This window comes from Atheta coriaria, unplaced genomic scaffold, assembly GCF_025399875.1.
Source record: "Atheta coriaria isolate IRGN ID8LTWV9N9 unplaced genomic scaffold, Caltech_Dcor_3.1 hic_scaffold_6_pilon, whole genome shotgun sequence".
Classification (NCBI taxonomy): Eukaryota; Metazoa; Arthropoda; class Insecta; order Coleoptera; family Staphylinidae; genus Dalotia; species Dalotia coriaria.
In genome coordinates, this window is record NW_027045448.1 from 7,639,874 (window position 1) to 7,662,868 (window position 22,995).

Below are 22,995 nucleotides of genomic sequence, written 5' to 3' on the forward strand. Positions count from 1 at the left end.
CGAATTCATTATGCGCGCACGAGCGCCAACGAACGTGACGACCAATAACAATTCATCATCATTGCGTTAATTACTATAATGTGTTATTGTTTCGAGTGTGCACTGTGTACATGAGTTTTTGTTGACACATTTTTACACGATTTTCATTGGTTCCGAATAACATGTTGTTGTAAAAATGTGTAATGTTGCAAAATTTAGTTTATTTTCAAACATTGTAAAGTTTTATAGCGGTAAATTAACTCTGCGGGCCTAAAAAATATTCCGAAATGACTGTGTTTTATTTTCTGTGTTTTGATATAAAATAAACCCGATTTTGGATAAAATACATCGTTTTGTGATTTTTTACACCCTGTAACTTTATAGTTTATCTCGTTTAGATCCCTCTTTAGTGCGTTTTGTATTCGAATCGGATGCTTTCATATTTCTATCACATGTCTTCAAATTTCTCATATTTTCACATAGCATCGCGAGTTACCGAAGTGGAGATGAAGTAGCTGCCAGAGCCCAGAGAGAAAAAAAAGCACAGTGAACCATATATCCTATAAATCATATTGGGAAGCATAAATTTCACGAAATTGTATATGCGCTCATGCAATGTATATATAGGCATTATGTGTACGAAATTATATCCAACGAGCGGAACGCAGGAACTGTCGAGAGCGAGAAATAACTTCCAGCGAAGTTTTGCGCGCGGAGTCGGAAAGCTCAGGCTTTTACGAGTACGAGTTCGTTTAGATTACCGCCGGTCCATGTTTCGGCGGGTTGCACTCGAGTTATATATCGCGTTCCACTTGATTTGAAGCATTCACCGCGAGCAACGAGGCTTTCCTTTAAAGTATTTTACCGGCGCGCGTTTTTTCCTCCTTCTCTCTGCCTCTGTGTGCCGCTTCCTTCCGCTTTTCTTAATATCGTTGCTTCTTTTTTAACTATTTGGGCGCTCTTAACCTCGGTATTTTTCAAACCGACTGAGACGCTCTCTACATATTGATACAGAGCTGGTATACAAAGTGGGATATAAACCAAGGCACGGAAACATTTTGCGAGGATTGGATGGGTAAATAAAACGCGCGAATGCAGGCGGCGCCTCCACCAAATCGACAAAATGTTTTATTGGTTTGTTGCCCTCGATATACATAGAAAATATTTGGTAAAACATTATTTTAGTATGTCTAGTGGTAGACCGCGTGCAGGGAATAATTAAAAGCTTATCAATTCCGTTTGACCATCGATGCGTGCTCAAAACAACGAAATATGAATTCGGTTCGTTAATGGCCGCTGACGGACAGGTTATTAAATGCTGTATCATCGGCGAGGAAAAATTGTTCAATTGCATGTCGGGGCTTGTGTCCTGCGTGCGTCTGTACTTCAATATCGTTTCGTGCATCGGAGCATTGGATTATCGGCTATTGCAATCAATTATTTATTTCACAATACAGAAACTGAATGAGAATATTTAAAATTAAATTATTATCTTTCTCAGTAATGTTTTTAAATACTTTCCTGAACTTTTTATAAATAACTTTAAAAGTATTTTTAAATTTTAATTAATTATTAGTCCGGTACTGTGTAATTTATAGCACGTTTGACGTAAACACTCACCTATAATAATAACCGTCCAATCGAGTCATTCAGATATCGTCGAGCGCGTCGCAGGCGAAGACGGTTCGACAACTTTACATTATTCGTGGCTAAATAATTTAAATCGTGTGCTATTTGCGGTGTGCCCGAGTGGGATTAAAAATAACTTTCTGGTTTATGCACGGGCTAAACATAAAACAGGTAGAAAATATAAAACTTTGAAAGTTTTGCACATTTTATAAATATTTAATTACTAATTACTGTTTTTTTGTTGTTTCAGGTATGTTCTCGGTGCTCTATTCAAGGCAACAAGTTTCGTGAGCTTTTTTTGTGCGAAAAAAGTTGTTTGCTTGCTTTTCCCGGTATGTATTTTATTTACGAGTATTTCTCTTGGGAATGGATTAAACTGAAAAGCTAAAAACCGGAAAAGCTTTTTGCTGAATATACTACCCACCTGCATATCCGAATTGTATTCCGGTTTTGCGGAGCTTTCAATGTTGTTTTTTTGTAAGTATCCCGTTATTTCGTGCCGGTGGCTCAAATGGTCGTAGTTTAGAATTTGAAGTGCGTCCCAATTTTGCAAATTCGCCGCGACGACGAGACGAGATTAAACTCCAGCGTCGCGAGTGCGCAAGGCTAATTTTCATTGTGCATTGTCTGCATCGTAGTAGCGTGTTGATGATTACAATGGCCGAGCGGGGGGCGGCGCATCGAGGGCGTGCAAAGTGCACTGGCCTCGATGGCCAACTGCGCGATGACGTCAACGCGAAAATGTGAATACGTGGAAATGCATCGAATGACATTCGACGTGTATGCGATGTGCATTATGTACATTACAATCGAAGCGAATCAAATCATAAAATGCTTTATGGATTGTGAATTTATTGCGGTGTGTTCGCGTATTTGGTTTGTTTGTTTGATGTTTACTCTTTGTATTGTGTTTGCTTATTGCATATTTTATATGTGTAGGTACTTCAAAAAATACGTGAACTAAAACAGAATTTATAAAAATAAAATTTTACCAAAACAATATATTTCACTAGCACTAGAGATAAACTTTTAGGAAAGTATCTAGTTGTGCTTGAGATGTTGATGATGATGATGATGCTGTACGAAGATAGCGCATATCTAAGATCCTAACTTAGAGCTATCTGGAAGGACACAAGCAGCTAGAGACTAAAGGCACTCGGTCGCAGACACTCCATTTGCCTTCACTTTGGCTCATAGCCTCATAGTCTCTGGAATCTGCAGAATCTAGATTGTCTAGTTATGCCCAGCACCGTGGTGTGTACGAGCTCCAGGCGACTCTGCTAAGAAGGATCTTCATGCTGCGCAATTTCTATGTCAAGAGTGTTGAGTTTTGCATTCGCGGAGCAAATTATTAATAAGCCACAAACAACTTCAAAGTCAAAGCCTTTCCATGAAAACAAAAAGAACCTGCTCTTATTAAATTAATATTTAATGCATAAATATTTAATAATAAAAATAAAATGTTGTTAGCGTACAGAACACACACACATAAACATTAAGTCAATGTAAACATTAATTGCATAATGTACACAAAGCGACTATGCGCTTTATCGCAATGATTAATGTTTTTTTTTTGTTTCGTGTGTGCGTGTGTTTTCAGATAAACATTTTCGATGAAACATCGCATACATTATGGTGCCTCAGTTGTTCCTCGAATTGATAGTTGATATTGTGGTATTCGGTCAGTTTTTGGTGCAATTAACTAATTATTGTAGTTTCATGTTCTTAATATTCTCAATTGTGCGATGCTAAACAGTGAGTACACAATAGGTTCCCAGTGCATTTCGCAAATGCAGTTTCCCAGAATGAATTACCGCGAATGTGTTGCGTTTAGTGAAATGAGACGCCCTCGGCGCGTGGCAGCGTGGCGGCGGCGGCGTGCTAAGGGATAATTTATGGTGGCGCATATTTTGCCCCGTGCGCCGCGTAGAAATAAAACTAAGCGAGTAGATTTATTTTAATTATATCCGCCCCGTGTTCTGCATACGCTCGCGCATATTATCGAGTCTTAATTGCGCAATTTGTTTTACTTTTCGTGCTTTTTGAAGGTGTGCGCGATTCTTATTGAAATTGCATGATTAATTTTGTTTTTGGTGCTTTAGTTGTGCGATTGAGCATCATCTCGCAAATTGTGTAACATCAATTTGCCATCCACTTCCGGCCAGATCAGCAGATCAAAGTCGTCGCTGGGGGACTTCAAAGTAGTTTTCGTCTTTTCGTATTTGTTTCCTCCGCCGTAGAGTAGCCCGTTAGCAAAAAATAAAATAAAAACCTAGCCATTCGAAGAGAGCTTTGCACGAAAGGAGATAAGCGTATAATATACGTGCGCCTTCGTTGACATGATTTATTACCCGAACGTTCGCTTTTTCCGGCTGCGACACTTTTACGTCTCGCTCTTCGACCGACGCCGGACGTCTATTTACCATTTGCTTTTAAAGTTTTAAACAAATAACGATGTATTCCTCAACGTCTCAAAAATTGTGATGTCATGATTTATAAAACCGCGCCATCTGTATGTGATGGAATCATAATCGAAGAGTAATCGATTTATTGATGATAAAAAAAAGTAGTGCTTTCATATTTTACGTATTATTGCGCTTGCTAACCGCACGAATTCAAGTTGAAAATTTAATTGGCGAAAATCAATAATGGCAAATAAAACGCGTACCATGTGAATGGGTCCTGAGCCTCTGAAAGCGGCAACACGCCGTTCCGGACCGATGCCCACTTTAATTAAAACTTTATTAACACACACACAGCGTGCGCGCATTGCAAAGTAATCACCGCGCGCGTTTTCCGAGAATTTTTGTTGTTTTATTCGACTGAATCGTATTGTATTAGAGGGCAAATTTCTATTTTTAATGACGCACTTGTACCAGACTCGCAGCTTCCACTATTACTTAATAGGGCTTCGCTTTTTCATGCGGCTGTCTATTGTAGAGTATTGCGCGCACGTTTGCGGTAGGCATAGGGGTGTCCCGAGTATCAGGAAACGATGAGGGGATCGTAGAGGGCGCGATGCCTATGTTGAATTATCAGGAAAGCCGAAAGGCGGGAAAGCGGAAAACGTGCGTTGCGATGCGTTGGTGGAACGAAGAGCGTATTGGTATATTTATGGGTGTTCGATACCTGACCGTTAGGGCGCGCTCAGATCAATACTCTCCCCTCATCGAAGGGTGACGCTCCCGAAGCGCTCCCGATACTTGCAGCCTGCATGTTGGGAAATCAGATTTGGAGAGATGGCAAACATTAGTATCAATAGCATAGAGTGAGATGGTTTACAGAGGGTGGAAATGCGGGAAAGCAGCTCTACCTTCTAGCACATTCTGTGTTCCTGGTGGAAAATGATTGGTAATCGTCAATACCTGATTGGTAATACGTATCGGAACTTGATCGACTCACATTTCGGCCGTATTTTACCTTTTTTGGGCTGAAAAATGAAGAATTAACATTAAAATTTAACAAAAAATTATTTACAATAATATTATATATAAATATTATAAATAATACAATAATTTACATTAAAAGATTGAAAAATGTAGGTTTTATCTGTTTTGTTTCCATGTTGCCCGGCGCATCCACACATACAAAACACGGTTATACGTGGGAGGCGCCGAGAATTTTCTATTATTAACGAACCTGTGCACACACAGGCAGAAATAAAATCTCATCGTCTCGGCGACAATATTATTAAATTTTCTTCCGGCGAATGTTACCTTTGGACACATGCATTTTATACGTTTTCATTTATTTTGCGAAAATAAAACAAACCTGAAAGCACATGCCATGATTACAAATTGCCATGTTTAAATTTATTTACGCGTTGAAGTACCTGCAATATTCCATGGAATACTCTACGTGTGTGACGTGATTGTGCAGAATTGCATTTTATAATTAAGTTGGCTCCATAATCGCTGTGCGCTGCACTTTAGCAGCGCTGTCACGAAATTAATTGAGATATACACGTCCAGCGCTATCGCTGAGTCATATCTTTCGATAAAAGATAATCTCTATTTTTATGCAAAGTGTAGGTACGATATGAAACTCATAGCTTTACTTTATTGGCGTGTCAACTTATAATTATTAATGGGGCTGTTAACGTCACCGGCTTATTGGAATTGATGTTTGGGTATTATCCATGTACTTTTTTATATTATTACATCATCATCATATCTTATATTCTTTATGCTGAATTTTTGAGATATTGAAATACTCGAGATAAGCACTGAAGTTGTGCGTGGGTAGAAGCGACGCTGTTTCACTTGTTATTTGCAGAGTTTTGCACAGACGACCTCACGCTGACGAGTCGAGAGTTAAGCACAGCCCACACAGGTGTTTTTATTTTATTTTATTTTATTTTCTATATCGTTTTCCGCCGCGGGAAGCGAAAGCAAAAGAAAACCAGATGCGAAGTATACGAGGTAAAGAAAAAACGCGTTGGTCTGTTGGTCGGCGGCCGGCGAGGTGAAATATTTCCTTCGCAAATATTCTCGTCTTAGCCCCGGCCATTCTTTGAGGTATTTGCTGTGTGCCACGTGTATCACCTGGGATACTCAGCGATACAGTTGTTTTTTGTCTAATGTCGATGGAAAAAATGTTTTCATATTTTATGTATGCTGCTTTTTTACGAAGAGAGCTTATCTTGATAATCGTCTGATTTTATAAATAAGTAAATGTGTTTCTAAGAAATTATGGTATAAAATAATATTTTTATAAATTACTTTATGCAGGTACGCACTTGAAATTCACTTTGATTGAATATTTATAACATTTTTGCTAATTAAATTCCACATAATAAATGAAAAATTAATTTGAAAAAGTTGAGCGTGGAGAATTTGTAATTTTATGCGTTCAACTTTGATGAGAGATCAATTTGCGCGTTGGACGCTCCACACAGGTTTCCATTATTACCGTTATTACCCCAGGTCGTACAACGAAATTCCCGAATTAATTAGTGTTCGACATAACACCCGCGCCCGTACCTCCAGAAACGGGACTATGCGCGTTTCTTTTCAATGCTCAGCGGAATGCAAAGCTCTAAATCCTCTTGCGCTGGCTATCTCCATCTCCATCTGGCGATATCTACATGTCGATCGATTGTGGCGTGTGTGCGTGTGTACGACCCGTAATAGAATCGAGAGAATGAAGAGAGGCAATAGCGCCGAAAACGTCGACTATGAATAGCATATACGCCGCGTGCGAATTCCAAAACGGCGTCCCTATTGTCTGTGCACCAGTTGGTTGTTTGACGGTAATCCTAAACGCCTAGAGGGCGCGCATGCAGAGAGCAAGAGTAAGCGCCCACGCAGCGAGCATAGCGCAGAGATCTATTAATTACCGAAGCTAATAAGATGAGATTTATCTTGTCAATTTGCGTCGGACTATTATTAGCGCCGCTGCTCGTGAGTACATTAGGGGGCGCCGCGTAATGAGTATCTCATTGACTCTGACAGCGGCGTGCGTGCGTGATTCAATTTCGCTCGTTGCTCACACACCGCGCGTCTGCTTCATTTAACATTCAGATAATATACTGCTTTCCAGACTATATCGAGATGATTTCATACATCTAATTATTATTCGCATTGATGCATTGATGTGAATTCTATAGTCTTAGGTTTGGGGTTGAGTTTTTCACGATGCAATCGAATATTGATTCGGAAAGGGTTGAAAGGGCGATAAGGGCCGCCGATTTTGGTGCCATTGGGATTCATTCGTTTGCTGCGCGTTGAATGCAAGCAAATGCTGGAAATAGTCGAAATTGCTATCGGATTTAAATGCAAAATCTGATGTTCAATGGTAAATACTCTTTTAACATTTGATTTACAAAAGCTTGAAACATGTAACTTTACCGTCTAGACTGTAAAACAAGGAATTTTTTACTTATACGTTAAATTTATTCATTTTTTCCTACAAAATTTATAAAAATATTCTTAGGAAATAAATTAAATCGTGCAAAAAATGCATTTAAAGATCAAACCAATTTACTTAATGTTTCAACTTGATATTATTTTCTTTTTATCAAAAGAAATATTTTCTTTGAATCAAGTTTATGTATTCTCCGTTGGTCGTTTTTTTCCTGTGTCGTTTATGAATATTTGTTTATTTTATTTATTAATATCGTACGTGTCCTCAGGAAAACAATTCTGCGAAAAACATGATGCCAGATCAAAAGATAACAAAGCGTCTCTCTTTTTTTTTTGGCTTTGGTGTGTAATCACATTGTCCTTTTATATATCACAAATACACTTGCGTTTGTGTACATTGTATAGATTTTTCTGTCTGCTGCGTGGCGGTATTATCTCAAGAAACGAAATATCCGAAATTGCTAATAAAAGATAATAATTCCGCGTGGAAATCATCGGACGAAGAAAATCCCCGTTGTTTGTCGCTTATTTTTGCGTTCTTCTTCGTATCGCGATCGCATTAGTGCGCTTACGTAAAGCGACGTCCTTCGAGTATATTAAAATCTTATTACTTCTCGCTTTCCACCTATAATTAGCAACGAAAACATTGATGGCAGAGGCAGATATCATATGAACATCCCTTGGGAATGCAATGAATCATTTGTTTCTTAGAAAACACAAGCATTAGATGATAATATTTGCAAAATTGCAACTTTTTGCAAAAAAATAGAAAACACAAAAAAACAAAACTAATTTTAAGGTTTTTTATTTTAGGAATTTTTCGTAAATCTGATTAGTAGATCAACTGAAAAGTTTAACGAACAAAAAATTGAAAAAATTACTTTTCTGCTACGTGAATAATGCGAATTTAATTCGTTTTAATTCTTTTTTATATAAAAAAAGTTACTATCAACCTTTAAGTGCTCTAAAACAATTCTTGCCTGATGAAACTCCAGTTATAATTAAAATTCTAACCAATTTGTTTGTTGCGTTTTTTTTTCAGCAAACAAGTAACACGCAATGAAAATACCTATGTACGGCAACAACAGACTAATTATTACTTACTTGTAGATATAACCGTAAAAGCACGTCGAGACAGGAGATGAACTTCGTGTTACCGAAAATTAATTAACAAAATACGGCGCGGGCGGGCGGCAGCGAGTAAAAAAAAGCGCATCCGATGAGGTTTATTGTTATAGTGAATGCGAAACATGAGTGTAGCATAATTCAGCCGACCGCGCTTTAATTAAAATTTTCTTCTTCGGGCGCTGCCGCAGACTTTACGCCGTTATAAGAAATTGCCACCTTTGCGACGGCGATGCGTGTGCATAGCAACCAGCCCAATGTCGGGGGTGAGAGTCAAGTCTGCGACTTTGGGTTCAGCGCACACGCGCGGCTAGGTAATTATGCGTGAAGTTATTCGGCATGTGAAGATATTGTGTTTTAATTAAGTATCGCATAACGCAGCCGAGCGAGATATTACAGATTGTAAAACTTGCACGCCGAAACTTAAACTTGAATTGTTTTTATTGCGATTAACGCGAAGAAGTTATTTTTATCTGATAATTTAATTTTAGATGTATAAAAGTGCTTTAAGCTTTTCTTGAATTTTTAATAAACGTTGCGCTTGCGTAAAGTTGTTATAAATTAATTAATTATTAAAGAATTACGCGCTTACAAACAGCTGGGTGTTGGTGCGGGTGTTTCGTCCAGGTACAAAATTATGAAATTGACGCACTTTTGCTTTCACCCGTTGTTAATCAAACGTGGAAACTCGACAACACGCGCCCGGAAAGTTATATTGTTTCGTGTCAGAAAACCACCGCAACTTATGTACAATCCGCTTTCGGAATCACTTGTTACGCAGAGTTTAATTAATTTTTGATAGGCTTGCTGTGCTTGTGTGGAATATTATTTATTAAATTTTAAATTGCGCGTGATGTTTATTTATTTTGTAATATCGCACGCCTGGGACGAGGCGGCGACGTGAGGAAAAGTGTTGACAACATCTGAAAAATTCAATATTCAATTTACCTTATTCAATAAGTTCTCCATAGTTGGCAAAAACAGGTAAGCGCTTTATGTGTACGAGCGCTTGTTTCGTTCGTGCACAGGAAAAGGATGTAGTCAGGCGTGTTTCTGGAGAAACGCATCAAGGATCATAAAATAAGATTTCCCAGGGCGGAGAGGCGCGAGGAGCGAGACCGATAGCCCAACGATAAGCGCTGATGGCTGCCTGATGGCTTAATGGAACACATGAGGCTTTTTCCTGTCTTTATTTTTACTTACAAAATACATTTCAGCAACAAACTGTGCTTTATTGTTTTACACATATTTTAATTTTTTTACGTACCTACTAAAAATAAAAGTACTTGTTTTATCACACTTGCAGCCATAAAAACAACGCAATCTTAATTTTATATTTTCGAAGGTATTTGGCGAAGAAAGAAATTAAAATTTAAATTTTCCGGCGATGAAATTTTAATTTTTCCCATGAAGGCAATACTATAAATCACATGCCGAAATAAATTAGTCGTTTAAAATACACTGGAGTGTATTTCGAGTGGATGTAAATGGGTTACTTAATTTACAGGGCCTTCACAAAAATAATTCGCACGGCGTGTGGAAATAGACCTAATTTACTATGTGCAAAATGCAAGTGCCGCAACAAATCTTAAATAATTCCAACAGTTGACGTTGTTTTCGCACCGAGTCGACACACGACACGTAAAAATAAATGTTTGCATGTTATTTGTAGCGTTTGTTGGATGCCTACTATTAACTAAGTAATACACAAACAGATTTAAATTAAATGTCTTTGAACTTGTAACAAATTTTCGACCACACGAGTTTTAAACTTGACACAAACACGGGTTAAATATATCAGAGTGGAATTATGCGCTATAAATCACATTAAAATAGAAATAAAAGGAAAACAACAACGAAACATTCATCGTGCATGTGATGACGAATTTAACGCGTGATTGCGATGACGTCTTTGATGTCTGAATTTGGTGCCAGCGGCAATTAATTTATGAAAGTGGTGGAATTAATATTTTCGGACTAGAGAGAGAAAGAGATTTCCTATTGAATACAAAATATAACGGAATATATTTTCGTTGAAGGGTATTACTTTATTTTTAAGACACGTGGCGTGCCTAAATTTCTTCGCAGCGGCTTAATGAAGCAAATGTTTTACTTGCTCCATCATTTTTTATTTAGGGCTTTATTATTGAACTTTTAAAACGTCTAAAAGCACATAATGAATAATCTCTTCTTTGAAAAATTTGGTATTTTTACCCTTTTGATACGCAAAAATTACAAGCCTTGAACCAAATGACGTCATTCATTAACCCTTAACGTTTGGGGCTTGTTTGTCTCCGATGTCTTTCGATCGGAGCTTGGTAGGCAGGCAGTAGGTGCGCTTGAGGCTCGTGTACACCTGGCGCAAACACGAATACGCGTTTAACTCATTAATAATATTAGTAGACGTAAGTCCCAAACACCCCGCGAGGGCTTTTACCGTCGGTCATGTTTTCGACGCTGTTTACTTCGGTGTTAATGCATATCGAAGATCAAAGACACTTTTATTTTCGGCTGTAGATTGCGCGCTCGCGCCGCCGTAAACCGATATCCATGCGAGAGCTTTGCACTTGGCGAAGCGGTGAAAGAGAGTCGTTATCTCTAGCTGCGGATCAAAAGTTCCCAGCCGTGTACACCGGGGTGACATGCTTTTTATCTTGTTTATTTCTCGGCCCGAACTGGTTTAGATTTTATAATATTAAATTGGTTTTTGAGATAAAATCCAGAATATAAATAATCATATCAAGGGATCTTGTTATGATCAAAGATGTTAATCAATATTTAAATTTTTTTTTGGAAAATCTAAAAACGCATCGAATGTATTTTGGTATTCAGTACAGATCGCACTTGCCAAGAATGCGTTGCAATCTTTCTGCGATCATTAATCTCTTTTTTCGGGGGCGAATTGTTGAGAATTCTGTTGTACAGCAAATGGAACATTCATTTTTACACGTTTTCATGCGCTTATTTGCATGTTATTAAAAGCGCGTTTATTTGCAGAATTTATTCAGCTCAAGTTTGTAGCAGGCGCGACATTTTTAATTTACTCCCGGGGCTTTTGTACGAACGAAATAAATAAATGTTTGATGCGTAGTACTACCCGTACCTTGGGGTGTGACGATTTTTCAGCGCGGCGCGGATTATCGAAAGCAAAGTAAAACAATGATTAATTCCCACAGCGAGCAGGTCTGCACGGAGATTGCCCCACGGCAGACATTGGCAATTCGTCGCCGGCTGGCATACGGAACCAAATCCGAGATTATTTCCACCACCGCCACAAAAGCGTTGCCTTATTGTCTTCTTGTTTATTTCTTTTGTTTGTCCGGAATAAATATGCGCAAGGTAAACGGCATTGCGCGAATGTGCGTCGAAGGATAATTAACTTGGTGGACTCTTTTGTTTTGGCTGGCGCTTTAATTAAAACAAATCCATTGGCTAAAATTTAAATTCTACGGCGTACATCATCTTAGAAAAAATTGGACGCGCGCCATCGTTTTAATTAAGAACAATGAACTCTTTTTTTTTATTTTTTACTTTCGAGAGGAATATTAATGTGCAGGCTTCAGGGAAAAGGAGGAAAACAAAGTTTAAATGAATTTAAAATCTATCTCTGCAGTCGGAAGTCTGGCAGTAGGATACAATTTACTACCGGAGGGGAAGAAATTGCGAGGAAAGAAGGAAACAATTTTTCAGAGTAGTTGTCGAATGCAAACAACTTTGCAATCTCCACAAGTGAAAATCAATTTGAAATTTTTATTCTAATTTGTTTTGCGGGCCGAAAAAAATGTTGAAATCAAAAAGTTTTGTTTTTTTGCTTTAATTGAAAATTATTTGTGCGTTTTTTGTTGTTAATATTTAACAAGAGAATAAAGGTACCACGATGTGAACACGACACGGTCGGAAGATCTCATAATTAGCGCAGGTTGCCTTCTCTCTCCAGCGCTATGGCAACCGGGCGAGTAATCGAGAAGCCAAAACAGAAAGCAGCCGCGCGCGTAAGCCATGTTGGCGGCGTGGTGGTGGTGGTGAAGGACCGATGCGCTCCCGGCCTGGCCGCAGCTCGGGAATACTCTAGACGGATCAATAACGGCCTGCTCTGGAGATGGCATGCCCGGCGCCGCCACCACGATACAAATTTGCCGGCACGCCCGGTATACGCGTGCAAACACGCACGTACGCACCGCCAGACGGCCGCCATAAGAAACCGCACCTTTGGGGATTCCGCCGAGGCGGCAAACTTTTCCTCCCCGCCCCCGCTTATCCGACGACCAGCTTGTGCATCGAATAAACACAAGCTGCGGCACGCGTATGCAGCGCGCGCTTATTATATCGCTTTAGGCTTATGAAAATTTCAGAAAAACTTGACTTGTGTATTGCTTGGCGCGTCCGGTACTTTAGCAAACAAGTCGAAGTTGAGACACCCCTCGAACGACGAGTATTAGGTGTGCTTTGAGCGGCGATAAGCTTCGCTTTTCACTCCCGGCTCGAATACTGATCAATTTGCCATCGTATGAAATTTAAGATGTGAAAAGAAACGTAATTTAACTTTATTGGATTTTTTTCGTCGCATGCCTGTCTCATGTTTTTTTTCTTCGGGACTTTTTCAACTTTAACACTTGAGAAATAAAAAGTTAATTTTAATTTCGAATAAATTTTAATCATAATTCGGATTAGTAATGTTCCTGTTCTATTATACGAATGATAAACGACACACACTTTTCTCTAATTAATACGTTTCGAGGAAAAATCCAATTTAATGCCGAGCTTATGCCTGCCGTAATACTTTTACCAACTTTAAGTCCGCACTTTAATCATGCGGATAAAATTCAATTTTAATTTTGCCCAATCCTTTTTGCTGCACAGCCTACAGCGCATCGGGAAGCAGCCTTATAAATACGGGATTAGTTTAGAAAAAGTAATTACATATACGTTACTTATTTAAAAGTTTATTACGTAAGCCATAATTTAATAATACCGTAATTTTAACGCGAAGATTTTTCATTGTTGATTGCGTTTCGAATAATGCATGCTCGACAAGCACATTTGGCACTAGTTTATGTATTTATTTTTAATTAAGCTATTTATTGACTGGTCACAAAGTAACTGCTGCCAAAACGTGTTTGCAATCGTTTGTGACGCGATATTTTCAATTTATTTATAACAAATCATTTATTTCCACTATAATAGGAAATATTTTATTTTTGAATTTATAATACCTCTCATAATTCTACTACCACTTCCGGTGTGCGCTGTAAAGTAAGTTTGATATTATTCTCTAGACCACTCGAGGGTTGAAACGATAATGTACAACTAAATAACTAAATATGACAGTATGAGAGTGCGCTGTCGCCGCCGGAAATGCACGTCCATTCATTCATTCTGATTTCGCCGAGAAAATAGATCGCAGAACACATTACGCGAACTTTAACGTAATGTTATGTTGATACGCGTCGCCGCACGTCCCTGCACGTTAGTCTTATCGAGCTTTATGCAACTTTTGATGTCATTGTTGGCCACAACCACAGCCGCAGCTAAAGAGCGCACCACTTTGCGGCGTGCGCGCTATATCAACTTCATAGTTTTAAAATAACTATTAGTTATTATGGCGAGCGGAGATAACGACTTTGCACACGCTCGTAAAAACTATAAACAACGGCTTAGAACTTTCCTAAGAAGTATATAACTTAGAGTATGAGTAGTTCCTAAGTAGGCAACCAAACTATCTCGGCGAGTATAGAAAACTGTTTTTTAAGATTTTAAAATTTAATTAATCATTAAATATTCCTATGACAAACGTGACACGGTAACAATAAAGAAGGTTATTGATATTCTCTTGCATCATTTATTTTTATAATGATGTACGAGGTAGGTACGTACTTTTGTGTTTGATTTTTGACATTTTTAACAAGATGAAATAAGCAGAACGTGAATCGGTGAATCGCAACTTTTATTCCTGTTCACAGAATAAATTCGCGATACAATAAAATCGGCGCCGTACGAAATAGAATGAAATCAAGCGTATATTGGCCAATTTTAATACCACGGCAAGGTAATGCAAAGAGGCGACATTTGCATAACGACCAATTCCGATGGAAGGATGATTGTTTGCACGTTTTTACGTTTCCGGACGCTTTTATCATGCCGCAACCAGCTGGAGAATTATTTACGTTTCCCATCCTTTCAAATGAATTAAAAAATCAATCCGAAAGCACAATTTTTGCTCAAATTCAACGACATTTAATACTCAAGTTTATGAGTTTCATAGGGTGCCAAACACAAAGTGCTTTTATTAAATGTAGCAGTGAGGTTTTAGCTTTTAAGTCATATTTAACGTAAAACACATTAGGAAGGTATAAATGTTGTAAAAATGCTGGTATTATTAGACTACATGCATGACAATATAACATAACAAACATTAATGTCAAATAAACAAACTATTTGCATGCTATGCATTTAAAATTATTGTTTTATATTTTTTTACTGTTGCTATTTTTATATTTTGAGATATACGTGCACACAATTGGTTTAATTAATTTTTGCGCATCTTCTCTTTTTGCAGGTGAGTGAGATGTCGCAGCGAGGCAGCGACGACAACACACAGAACGGAAGAGCAGTTTGTTTCCGCCGGTGTCGTCCTTTCTGCCGGCACTGCCGCCGTCTCGTTATCGCGAAACTCTACCGCCCCCCAAAGCGCCAGCAGCGAGTAAGTGTAAGTGACAAACGCCGTGATTAATTCCAGCGCACCCGTGGCGAGCGAATTTCTCGATTGTTAAGAGGAATGTAGATGTAGATGCGCGGCGGGGGATAATGGAGCGTTTTTGTTGCGTGGGCGTGGCTGACAGTTCCATAGTAGCGATCCGTAGCAATCGCTTTTCGACAATTTGCAAACCTCTTCTGCTCTTCTACATCACGCTTCAAATGTGGGAATAGTTTGCGGGCGTACAAGTTTTGCTATCTGTTTATCGAACAGGAATAGATAAAGTGTTCGAGAGCTGGAATCGTCAATCGTGTCAATCAAAACGAAACGAGATAAGTTTTTTTTGTTGTGGAAAAGAAATTTTGTGTTGCAATCGATAAATCTGTAAACTAGTAAACTACCCCTTGGTGTTCATGCCATTAAAGTGGAAGTTGGCGGAACACAAACAGGAGACGGCTATCAGACTGACTATAAAAGAACACACAAAAAAAGCGCCAGAAGGAAGCCCAAAGGATAATGCGAAAAGGGTTTTATTCAGTACATTAATCATCGGACGCTTGCCAAACCGGCTTTGTGCAAGCCTTGAAGTTGTTTCGTTTTGTTCGAATTTCCATGAAAAACAAACTCCCCCACCACTTCTACCCAAAGGGAGTATCTTTACTATCCCTTTTTTATATAGATATTTATATTAACTTAAACTACACATGAGCGCCCATAGAAAAAAAGAAACGCCAAAGAAATAGAAACAGATAGGACTGAATAAGATAAACTACAACTACAACTGCCACGATTGAAATAAATATCCATTCAACGACAAAAAAAAACCAAGATACATGTTCAGCGAAAATTATGTGTGGATATCGCGGGCGCCTCGCGAGAGGAATTAATGACACAGAAATAAATATACTCTACACAGTTCGTAACTTTATTCGCCGTCATTTTATTTATAGGATAATAGCGTAATATCTTTCCACGCGCGCGAGCGAAAGCCAAGCCATGCCGCGCGGCACGACTACGTGCTTTGAATTTAATTTCAAATTGATAACAATATTTGTTTTCTCCTTCGTAAAAGTTTTGAAGCTGCGAGCGGCGCGAGACTGTGAAAAATGACTGCGCATTGTGTCCACCGTCTAAGTACGCTAAGTGAATTAAAAGTTGATTGTTTAAGGCTTGTTACGGATTTTGTTTAAGAGTTTAAAAGGACAAAAATGGCAAGAGTGGCATTTTCACTTGTTGGGAAATATGTATTTTGTTTATAATATTAGAGTTTAAATTAAATTATCGAAAAATGCCGTTTAGCGTGGATAAAATGCACTATTATGTCAATTACTGCTATTTTTATTAGACCGGTATGAGAAAACAGGTAAAAAGTGCTATAATTAACGTCACTCGAATTGATAGTCATTTTTGTCGGTGTTTGTGTGTGTATTCGCATTGTTTTGTCACAAATAACATTTATCTAGCAATGCACATTACGAAACACACAATTAAACGGCCTGGAACGTAGAACCAAACGTGAAACTAGATAAATACATTGGAAATCGAAGTATCAGGTGAATCAAATAAAAATTATACCGTTGAATGTTATAATTATCATAGTATTCTACGTATCAGGTGGAAAACAAAAGATTTTTCGGTTGAAATTTTGATTTTATTTCAATGCATGTTTTTTTTATTATGAAAGTGGTAAATGAATATTATGAAACAAAAAGTAAATAGTTTCCTTCAATTTCTGCACTGTCGCGTCGAAAGATCGTCATCATTAATAATAGTGATTATGTCGCTTTCGGCGCATATTAATGCGCGAACGCGAAACGACATACGATCGCTGATTCGCAAATAATTTCAACCTTGCTCCAGATTCTCAGCGGCGCGCGCCACGACGATGCAGCAAGTCATACGCGCGCGATTTGCATTCGCACGAAACCGAAATAAAATAAACGCGATGCGCGCAAAAGTAAAATATGAACTTGCACGAGTAAACATGCAGTGAATACAAAACGCGCCGCAAATTCGCGCAAACATTAGTTTTACTTTATTTGTATTGCGCAGGATTTGGAAAACTGAATTTTTACATATCTACCACTTGTTTGCAAATAATTATTAAATTAATGATTATATTTTATTCTATTTATTTCACTATTGGTTTATGTCATGTCATTTTTTATTGCTTTCTTTGTTTCAAAAGGTCGCTGGAAGCAAACTTGACTTTGTGACTTTCGTTGCCATTCGCCGAAAGCGAATCTTCTGTGGAACCAAAGCGGATAAAGTCGCAAAGCACAAACGTTGTCGTTTTCTTCACAAGAAAAGCTACTAACATGCTTATTTTTAATGCGCTCTTAACGTTTCCGTTTTTCAAACAAAAACATTGAAGTACAAGTAGCGAATCGAGTTTATGCAGATTTACGTAATGACGTCAAACGAAAGTCAAAACATTTTTTCACAAACAAACCCTACAACAACTAAAATAGTAATAGAAAAAGAAATTTCAATTCCAATTCCGAGATTATGCGAAAATAGAAAATGCAAATGTTGAATGTTTTATTTATAACGAATATTAATGAACTGCTTGGCCAACACGACAAAATGGCTTATTTACGTGAAACAATAATAAATTCTAACGATACATTTATTAAATTTGCTTTCTTACGCGTATGTGCCTAGGTGTTTCTTTTTTTTATAAACAAATATGTGCACAGCATACGTAAATGTACTGAAAATAAAATGCAAAATGGTGGAGGCGCCGGGCGGGAACGAGCAACGTGTCGGAATGCAATTAAAAGTGCACGCCACCGCCGTGCTATTAATCACACTATTTTTAGAATTATATAATATTGTTGAGTGTATGCTAGCGTTGAAGTAAACAATGAACAATGAACCATAAAAATGAAGCAAAAGGAAACACAACTCAAACTCACCCCTCGCTTTACAACAACACAATGTAGTCGTTACTATTCTTAGGCAACATACGTATCCTGTGTGTATTTTAAGGGCTGTTATTTATTTTTATACCGTGTTTCTGCTTATAAATTAAGGTTATGTTTTATGTAAACGTCGAATTGTTATTGCACAGCTAACTGTTTGCAGATGGCGCTGTTTGATGCATGTTGTGAAACAATGAAAAGTTGATTAGCAAAGCTTATTATACAATCGTGCGCTATAAAACATTCTTTCGTTTTTTATTATTACTTCATTGACGTCAGGATGAAAGACGTCAATTGCACTAATTAACATTGCGAGCGTAAATTTAATTTAAATTGCATTCGGCACGCGGCGCTCGCCCGAGATTCCAAATAAGTCATAAAGAAATGTCGAATGTAGGAAAGCGTTTCCCGCTTCGCGAAAGCGCTTTGTACGAAATGCATCCTGACCGCATGCTGAACGCGCGCTTGTAACGACCTTATGAAATAATCAAATAGAATTCGAATTACAATCTCCGAATAACTCGTTTAACCTAGTTTTGAGGCGCGTTTGTCTTTTTCGTCGGGGCAGGATCAAGATGCAGCCAATTTCCTGTTTCCACATTTTTGCGACGCCTGTGTAGATACCTTTATACTGTTTCGTTGTTTTTTGTTTGTTTTATTTTTATGGGCTATTTTAGTGATATTTTAAAATGTTTAAGCCATAAAATATTATTTTACTGCTGATTTTATAAAAATAATGTTTTTGAAAATGTTGTAGCTATAAAATATTCATTAAATTTATCCGTATTAAGGAATTGCACCCGCCAACGCGACACGAAAATCTTCCTCCGTTTCCCAGACACCGTCCGAGCGAAGTCTTATTGCTCACGGAGCTTTTCTCGTTTTCTCACGCCACACGCCAAACGAGCAAAACGCCGAAGGGCACGCGCGCGCAGGACCGTAACGAACACGCTCCCATGACACATCTTCGAGGCGTCGTCGTTTAATTCGCAATTACTTCACATTATGCGCGTTTTTCTCCGTTTTTACCTCCTATTTATCTAATAACTTGTCGGCGTGCCAACCGCGATAAAAATAATATAACTCGCAAGATAATATAATGCTGATTAAAACTGACTTCTGCTATAATCACTTCAGGAACTTGAGACATTATAAAGTTAGATTGTGGTCAACTACCACACTGCTAACGGTTTAATTCGTGTTACAGTTCAAAACTATCGGCAAACAATCGCCATCGTATTTGACCTCTCATCGATTAACAAGTCAATTGCACACGGTGTGGATATTTTTAAATTTAGGCAACTTCGTACACGTGTTTACAAATTTAATCAACTGTAGCTAGTCACCAGGTGGCACTGAGTCAACACTACCGGCTGCTGCAAATTACAACAGTGTGATTCATCGGCGTAATTAATTTATAATTCGATTAAATTCGCTTTATAAAAATTTATTGTCCGTTTAAACAATCGGATTCCATTGTGACGCATTGTTTCCATTTGCGAATAGTTTTTTTTTACAGCGTGCTTTATTTAAAGTTGAAACGTGCTTTAATTGATATACACGTGTTGGTGCACCAGTGCAAGTTGCTGCGCGGAATAATTCATACAACAAATTGATAGTAAACTGTCAGCGAAAATCGTAAGCTGCTCTAATTCAAGCTTTTGGCTTTAATTTCAGCCCTGTGTGAGTTTGTGTGTATAGAGTAAAGTAATAACTCGACGTGTGGCACTTTGAGTGAGGCGAGCCGAGACGAGCCCGGCATGCGACGCACATATTTGCGCTTTTGCTTTATACTGCGCCACATTTGCTTTGCATTTACGGGCGGCACGCTTCCGGTGCCTTCGCGACTCGCGCGCGCATAGTTGCGAGTTCTCGGTCTAATCTAAAATGTCAATCGCATAGTTGCGACTCGTCGAGTGAGTGCTGGCCGTGCGCCCGCGTAACTTTACTTTGCAAGCTTGGGTCCTCACATCCTACATTTGCTTCCGAAATGCGAACAGTAGAGTAGGCGCACAATGTCATTCTCTGAGTGTTTAAACATCGTCTTCTAATTTAGTAACGCGGCGGAGAAATAAAACTATTTTCTGTTTTTTTGCGTTTAAATTTGGAAGTATGCAACTTGTGCTTCATTAATGTTTGTACAGTGTTGCATTTTATGTTAATCACGTGATTAGAGTAATTGTATATTAGTTGTATGGGTTTTTACTATGTTGATGGTTAATAATATAGTTTCCATTGTAATTAACGGACTAGTAACAAACATGTTTTCGTGTTTTTCTTGATAAATCTAAGTATTCATTGTTTTGAAATGTTTTCCTTGAGTCTACTAGGACTTACACATTGATGACAACACTAACTTCGTACGATAAACATTATGGCCGTAATTGAGGTGGTCATTTCGGCGCAACTCGCAAGCGTCGCGTCGCAAGCCGCCGCATCGATGGCGGCGCAACGCCATTTGCATTGAGGCAGGTCGCCGTGCGGCCGACGCGCACTACGCGCGTTCCGCGAGTATTTTTACACTCGTTCACAGCCTCTGCAATAACCATTTATACGCCACAACAAACTATTTAAAATGCATTGCATTCTCTATAAAAATAACAACGTGCAAACATTCAACAAAACAACAAAACTCATTATGTTACTTTTCACGTCTAGGCACCAGGTGGCGCGAACGTGCTAATCATCAACTGTCCGCATACCATACACTTTCATTGTAGCATAGTGATTAAATTACTTCTACTTGACACTAGATGCCTCCCGGTTAGATATGGCTGCACTTGCAATGTTCATGATTAAATTTTTATTCATAAAGTTTTATGTCAGCCAATCGCGATGCCGCAGGCGATGGCGAACGCCGTTAACAAAGTTAGCGCGTCCTGCGGGACGTGCAACTATGAAACAACTTTGTCTGCATGTTCCGCGTCCACTTTAACGAATTTATCTAAGAGCGCATAACTTTCCTCATCGAATCTTAGCAAACGCGGGGCATTTACATTGAACATTTGGTTGCATATTTGATTGAATGAAATTGCAATTGCCGCGCTGGTTGAAATCAAGTCGTGTCAGGTTTAACTTGATACTTAAATGTCACCCGAGTCAAATGTCAAGCGCATAATTGAGGTTATGTTTGCACCTAACACTTTTATTAAATTATTATTGTGTTTTGATTGTAATAAGCCCAAGCAAGACAGGTTTTATAATTGATTTGCCAATTATATAGAAATTAAATTATAATAATTAAGTGTTTACGATGTTATAGAGAAGGTCGCGACATGAGACATATGACGCGCGGGCAGCAGTTATTTCACCCAGCGCAGAGAGCAATGCAATGATTGATAGCGAATAATTATGATAATTTACCAACAACAGAAAACAATACGGCCGGGCTCTTCGTCCGAGCTCGCGCGCGAGTAATTAATGTTATGTCAATATTGAGGTCATGAGTGCGATCGGATATTCAAGGTTGTGCGGTGTCGATGATTGTGACGATTGTTTCGATGCCTGTGTAGACCTAGACGGTGTGTGCATGTGTGGAAAATAAACTTTTGTAGCTAAGGAAACAAGAACAAGCATCATAGTATGCTTACTCAACGTGAACTTACTCCGTGGGGCATTTAAAAGCCTTTTACGCAGACGCAAATAAATACTATACACTTAATTGCGGCGCATTGTGTGTGCATCTTCATGGTTACCCACTTTTGTTTATTATTAGAGGTTTACATAACCTGTATTCGCACCCTTTTGTCAGCTTTTGTACGATTCCATCAGAGTTTCGCAGCGCGCGAACAGCAAACATGTTTACGTTGGGTTTTGTGTGTGGATTTTTTCGCCAGATGTGTGTTGATAGCGTGCAATCAGGTTGATACATGTGCGATTATGTTTTTGACATGTAAATTTCCTTTTTTGCTATGAGTAAGTATGACGTATAAAATAGGATTTACCTCCCACGGTCGATTCGTCGAGCGAGCGGGCGGCGTAATGAAAAGTTTTGATTCTTGCTGGCGTTGACGTGCGCGTTGATTATCAGCAGGTGTTGGAAATCTTTCAATTGACTGGAAAACGTTGAAAAGCAAACATTAAATTACGAAATAGAGGTTATGTTATGACACAAGTTACGTTACCGGGCATCTTAGCCTGTGTATGTTGCGGTTGAAACGATATTCTGATTTCTAATTGAATAAAACACTAGTTTGGTTGTATGTGTGTGGTGGTGGCGGTTGAGGCGGCGGTTAGGATGCAGTTTGAGCATGTTTATTCATGCGGTGACGCGGCACACAGGGGTTTATCTAATACGACGTAATGCCTACATCGTGTATCCGCCGGCCATTGCCGAACACATCATGCGTGCATATCGCGACCACGAAGCGGACGCATTTTGTCATAGAACGACATGCATTATGCATGGCATTCAGAACACAGAATGCAAACGCATCTTTACCTTTATCCGGATACTACTACTGGGTTCAAAGTCTGAGAACAAGTGAATCTATGCATATGCATTGTTGTGCACGGAAAGTATCAGTTAACTGTAAATAAATTTGCATGTTTTTGAATGATTGCATTAAAATGTGCGAACGTAGGCAGCCAAATATGCATGCAGTCGACATTATTTGATTGTTGATTGAATTCGATCGTAATTTGTGAAGTACATAGTCAATTTTGAATGCTAATATGCATAAAGTAATAGATGTGTGGATGTGCATGTGCATATGAGCAAGTGGCGAGCAATGTTGAATTTTCAACTCGAGCGAATTGAACAGAACCAAAGCGAAGCACG

General features: G+C 38.6%; 1 protein-coding gene and 1 long non-coding RNA gene across 9 annotated transcripts in view; one reads left to right on the plus strand and one right to left on the minus strand.

The window, feature by feature from the left end:
• Positions 1-22,995, plus strand: part of LOC135794256 (uncharacterized) — a 45,367-nt gene that overhangs the window by 4,197 nt on the left and 18,175 nt on the right. The window contains exon 1 of one of the 7 annotated variants that reach the window (XM_065305462.1): positions 1,741-1,779. The exons of the other annotated variants lie outside the window; for them this stretch is intronic. Coding sequence (XP_065161534.1) covers positions 1,756-1,779 — 24 coding nt within the window. The 5' untranslated portion in view covers positions 1,741-1,755. Of the gene's footprint in view, positions 1-1,740; positions 1,780-22,995 lie in introns of those variants that run through there. 7 annotated transcript variants of the gene reach the window in all.
• Positions 1,073-22,660, minus strand: LOC135794265 (uncharacterized). Of its 2 annotated transcripts, XR_010548849.1 has the most exons (4): positions 22,340-22,660; positions 22,160-22,270; positions 1,600-5,038; positions 1,073-1,403 (listed from the first exon to the last, which is right to left on the minus strand). It is a non-coding gene; the product is annotated as an uncharacterized lncRNA (long non-coding RNA). The 2 variants fall into 2 exon arrangements; XR_010548848.1 differs by having other exon boundaries at positions 1,073-5,038.